At 56.2% G+C, this 5419-nt stretch overlaps 2 protein-coding genes across 2 annotated transcripts; both read left to right on the top strand.

Moving 5' to 3' along the window:
- The first annotated feature begins 1124 nt into the window (after window positions 1-1124).
- CHC_T00008741001 (hypothetical protein) lies at window positions 1125-2126 on the top strand. The gene has a single exon (XM_005714248.1). It carries the CDS (start codon window positions 1125-1127, stop codon window positions 2124-2126), a length of 1002 nt encoding a protein of 333 aa, XP_005714305.1.
- A 1628-nt stretch (window positions 2127-3754) lies between these two features.
- Window positions 3755-4678, top strand: CHC_T00002917001 (hypothetical protein). The gene has a single exon (XM_005714247.1). The coding sequence runs from the start codon at window positions 3755-3757 to the stop codon at window positions 4676-4678; it is 924 nt and encodes a 307-aa protein (XP_005714304.1).
- Window positions 4679-5419: the final 741 nt, after the last annotated feature.

Raw genomic sequence — 5419 nt, 5'->3', positions numbered from 1 at the left:
TGATTCAAACGATTGAAGCGGCGTTGTCGCCGCATCGGCGGCGAACGTTCTCGATTCCCGGGCTGCACTACCCGACTCAGGGCGGGTTTCCGTCGGCGCAGTTTCCGCAACTGGCGTATGCCACCTGGCAGTGGTTCAAGATGGATAACGCCAAGGCGAATTTAGCGCACGATGTGCGCTCGGCGCTCACCGAGTTTCTGGGCTGCTTTGTCGATGTCGGCCCGCCGCATGCACCGGACGACCGACCCTTTGTCGAACGGTTCTTTCGGACCATCGAACAGAACCTGTCGGCACGTTTGCCCGGCTACACCGGTTCAGGGCCGAAGGATCTGTGCCGGGCGCTCTCAGACCCCAAGGGTAACCTGCGTCTCGTGGTTTCTCTGAACGAGCTCGAAGAGTTGCTCGAAGTCGCCATCGCCCAGTACAACGGCGCGCCGCACCATGGCTTGAACGGATACAGTCCGCTCGAGGCGATTGAATTGGGCCTGCACACCCACGGTACCCTGCTCAACTGGCTGCCCGAAGCCAAGCGACGCACCCTGTTCCTGATGCATGAGCCACGCCGCGCGACCGTGCGCGGTTACCTCGCACAGGGCCAACGGCCACACATCAACTTCTTTGGTGTGCGGTATACCAACGAGGTGCTGGCGGTGAGCCCCTGGATGCTTGGTCAACGATTGCGCATCTTCTACGACGCGAAGGATTTGCGCTGCGTACGCGCCTTCTCTGAGGACGGTGCCGAACTGGGCACGCTGCGTGCCCAAGGCGTCTGGGGCGCGGTGCCCCATGATCTCAAGTTGCGCCAGGAGATCATCCGGCGTCGCACACCGGGCGACAAGACCGACGCGCTGAGCGCCGAGTTCCTTGAGCATTTCGTGGCCAACAAACTGAAGCAGGCGCCAAGGAAACGACGAACGGCCAGCCAATTGGCACAGACTTTGCGCACTCTGGACCAGGGACCCACGACGCCGTTCCCATTGGTTGAGGCTGCGCCGCAGGCAAAGCCCGAGATCGTTGATCGAGTGCAACCCAGACGCGCTGAGATCGAACCGGAGCAACTCACCATCGGCACTGGCTACGTGGGCACGTTGTAGCGCCAACGACACGACCGTCCAGGAGCCGATATGGCTGAATCCGAATCGGGTCGATTCGATCGACCCGTCCACCCCGAGCTGCACCCCATCGAGAGCGGCAACTACCGCGTGGCCACGCCTGCCATCCAAGCGTTCTATCAACTTGTTCAACGCTGCCTGAGGTACCGGATCACCGGAGCGCTTGTCTACGGCCCCTCGCGAATCGGCAAGACCCGAGCCATCGAGTATTTGCGTTTGCTATTGGCCGAGACCTATCCGAAGGTCACTACGTTCCACGTGCAGGCAGAGCATAAACCTCGTCATGCCGAAGGTCCGTTCTTCACAAGCCTCCTCCAGGCGGTTGGGTTTCCCGACCCCGATGGCGGCACCAACCCCACCAAGCGGTTACGACTAATCAACAAGATCCGCGAGTCCTGTACGCGCAATGGCAGCGGCAACGTCATTTTGTTCTGCGATGAAGCGCAGCGCTACACCGAGCACGAATACGAGTGGCTCAGAGACGTGCACGACCAGCTCGATCGGCTCAAGATTCGGTTGTTTACGTTTCTGGTCGGTCAGCAGGAACTGCGCTCGGTGAAGACGGCGTTTCAGCACGCACGCAAGACGCAGATTGTTGCCCGCCTGATGGTCGAGGAATTGGCCTTCTTCGGCGTGCGCAACGCCAAGGATGTCGCCACCTGCCTGCACGGCTACGATGCAACCAGTTTCCCACGCGATAGCGAGTGGAGCTTCACGCGGTTCTATTTGCCGCGTGCCGTGCACAGTGGCTATCGGCTGGTTCAAGACGCCCAGGTGCTTTGGGATCTGTTCGATGAGATTCACCAACACCATGGGCTGCCCGGTGCGCTCGAGTTACCGATGGAATCGTTTGCCCGAGCCGTTGAGATCGTCCTGAAGGAGGGCCATGACCTGGACCGATCGGGCAGTCCGCCCGACCCGAGTCTGTGGCGTGCCGCCGTGCAAAGCAGTGGTTACACGCAATCGCGCGAAGCCGTTGCCGATGTGATGACCCCTAGTACGACCCTGGTGTAGCCATGCACCTGCCAATCCTCACCTTTGAGCAGGGGGCGCTGTCGCCGGCACTCGGTTATGTGTTTCACCGAAAGTGGGTACAGCCATACGAATCCATCGTTGGCATTCTGTGGAAGTTCGCCCGCGCCAACGCCCTGCCCGGTCATCTGCTGTTGCCACAGTTGATTGATACGCCGATCGATCCTTACCAAGGTATCCAGCCTAATGCCAGCGAACTCCACATTCGCCGCGTCCCGAGACAGCTCGGCCTGCTGCAAAAGACCGTGCGTAGCGCCTTGGCGCCCACGCAGTGCGAAGTGAGCGGTCTACATAGTCCGATTCTGCGTTACTGCTTGAAGTGCCTGCGCCTGGGCTACCACGGGGTCGTACACCAGCGGCTCGGCGCACAGCAATGCCCGATCCACGGCGACTGGCTCGAAGAGGTGTGTCGCGGTTGCGGTCAACGTGCCGACTATCGACTCAACGTGGCGCTACTGGATGCATCGTTTCGGTGTGTCACTGCCGTCGCGTATTGGGTTCGTGGTCATCGACCACAGCCCGCGCCCTGCTTCCCCGACATCGGACCGCGGTCACACGGGCGTATCTGAAGCGCTGATCGAACGCATCGCGTCGGGTGACTTGACGACCATCCATGCGGCATTTCGAGCAAACCTAAGCAAAACAGGTGGTTATCCGAGCAAGTTGTCAGCACCGCCCACCGAGTGTCACTTTTACCTTTGCTAAAGTGTCACACTTACTAAGTTCTACGTCAGGACCAATCCGGATACCGCGAGATCGATCTCGCTATCCCCAACCGGAAGATGTTCGTCCGACCCCCGGCGGAACTCGACCCTAGTGTCCGTGATCTGTTGACGCGCCGACGCAAGAAATTCACTTGACGGTTCGACGCCGATGACGTGTAGCGGTTCACAAGAGGCAAGGATTTGGCTCGTCAGCGCCCCAGTCCCGCAGCCGAAATCAAGCCAGTTGCCCTGCTCAACCGGATCGAGCCAGCGGAGAAAACCTTCTCCGATCCGACGGCTCCATCGACCGACATAGATTTCGTAGGCACTGTCATCTGTCCAGTTGTCCTGTGGTGTCGTCATCTGTGATCTCCCTCGGCGCATCGAATGGGTGAATTCGGTAAGTTACTGCAAAGTCGGATGTGGCGATTCAGATTTGTGTCAAATCGAATTTTTGGACGGTTTTAGATCAATAGCCAAAGCCATCTTAGGCCTAAGTCTCCTGGTTTGCGTTTGGTGCAAAGCCGTTTTCTGATTAAGCCGCTTACCAAATCAAGTGCGGCCTAATACAGTGACATCCATAGCATTGATCAACCCAACGCATTTGAAAGGAACCGTTATGAACACAACCAACATTGCCGCAGACATCGATTACGCACGCTTGGCTAAATCTGGACGGACTCTTCGCAGTCAAGCTGTCTTGTCGCTTTTTCGGGCCTTGATGACATCGTTGAAGCAACATGGGATTGAACGACCATCTAGTATTAATCAAGAGCCATCCTGCGCCGCTGCATAGTTCAGGGGGTCGTCAAAGGCCGACAAGTGCCTGGTGAAGATTTCGCTCAGGCAGCAAGCTGACGCTTCGAGAGGGTTTGCTAGACTTGCTGGTAGAAGACGGAGGCATTCATGCGGATATTGATGCTTGGCGCGGGGGCGATCGGAGGCTATTTTGGCGGTCGCATGATCGCAGCGGGATCAGATGTCACTTTCCTTGTTCGGGATAGGCGAGCGGCACAACTTAAGGATGGCCTGAAGATCGAGAGCCCACGTGGCAATGCCACAATTCGGGTGAATACCATAGTTGGTGGCGCGCAGACCGATCCGTTCGATGTCATTGTTCTTTGCTGTAAGGCCTACGCGTTGTCAGGCGCACTCGAAGCTATCGCGCCACACGTCCGTCCCCACATCCCGATCCTGCCACTTCTAAACGGTTACGCACATCTTGATCAGATCCAAGATCGGTTTCCTGAGGCCCTCGTTTGGGGCGGCATTGCAGGCATCGCAGCAACACTGACTGAAGATGGAACGGTGGTTCAAATGAACCCGAACCAGTTCATTACAGCTGGCACTCGGATGGATCAGCCGGACAGTACAGCGGTGCTCGAGGCGCTTGTTTCAGAGATGGTTCGAGCAGAGATTAGCGCCACCGTGACGACGAGCATCGAAGGTTCACTGTGGGAAAAATGGACATTTCTGGCGACTTTGGCGGCGGCGACGTGCTTAATGAGAGGGTCCATCGGCCAGATTCTAGCTACCGATCATGGTGAGCAGTTGATCGCGGGTCTTTTCGATGAATGCAACCAAACCGCAGTCGCTGAGGGTCACCCGCCCGGACCCTCTCCAGCTCAGAATTATCGCGGCATGCTTTTTGAGCAAGGCTCGCCGTTTACCGCGTCCATGCTTCGCGACATAAAGGCCGACAGCCCAACCGAGGCAGATCACATAATCGGAGATATGATCAAGCGAGCGCGGCGACACAGCATCGCAACGCCCTTGCTCGATGTGGCGTATAGCCACCTTCAGGTGTATGAAGCGCAGCGAGCAAAGTAGGTGCGCTGCCGTTTCGATCGTCTCAAAGATTTCTTGGCGCTACGGCGGGCAGCTCTACATCTAACGACTGTTTAGCGGTGAACACTTTGCTAGTAAAGTGTTTACTCCAGTTCAGCCTGTTTGAATAAAACGGCCAGAAACTTGAGGGGTCATCAGTCAATCTTCATCGACAAAACACTCAGCACGATTCTGAACGGTGGCAAGGGATCAGATGCTTTATCAGAATATTGAAGCATGATTTTTGTTTCCCCACCATTGGCCATAGATACCATGTTCTTCACTACTTGCTCAAACGAAGTAAGGCCTATTTCGTGACCACTTCCTTGCACGAGCACGTATTGGATAGGAATGTAGGATTTTGAAATTGCGTTGCCGGATTTGTCTGTTCCTTTCGTTCGGAGATCAGACCCTTCCGCCTTGCAATTGAAGCATTCGCTTCCCTGCGGAGAAAGGCGAAGTTGTTCACCAGAAATACTGAGACTGCCACCATAAAATTGGACTGAGAGATCGCCGCTAAATTTGAGAGTCTTAACTGCATTTTTCCAAACAACATATTCTTTGTTGATTCCCTTTTGCCAATCTGTCATTGACAGTACTGCTTTTCCAGACAACTTGCTGCCTGTCGTCAGCGGTCCTGTCAGAACCTCTCCTGAAGGCAGAATTACTCGATCAATGGTTGATATAAACGTGATATTGAATCGCTGTTCTGCCGCTGCTGACTGTCCTGTTGCGAGCAAGGTC

This window comes from Chondrus crispus, genomic scaffold (assembly GCF_000350225.1).
Source record: "Chondrus crispus Stackhouse genomic scaffold, scaffold_160, whole genome shotgun sequence".
Taxonomy (NCBI): Eukaryota; Rhodophyta; class Florideophyceae; order Gigartinales; family Gigartinaceae; genus Chondrus; species Chondrus crispus.
This window is presented reverse-complemented; position numbering and strand designations above follow the sequence as displayed.

What these genes read in the sequence shown, in the direction of transcription:
- CHC_T00002917001 (XM_005714247.1), top strand. Translation starts at nt 3,755, where the DNA reads ATGCGGATATTGATGCTTGGCGCGGGGGCGATCGGAGGCTATTTTGGC.
- CHC_T00008741001 (XM_005714248.1), top strand. Translation starts at nt 1,125, where the DNA reads ATGGCTGAATCCGAATCGGGTCGATTCGATCGACCCGTCCACCCCGAG.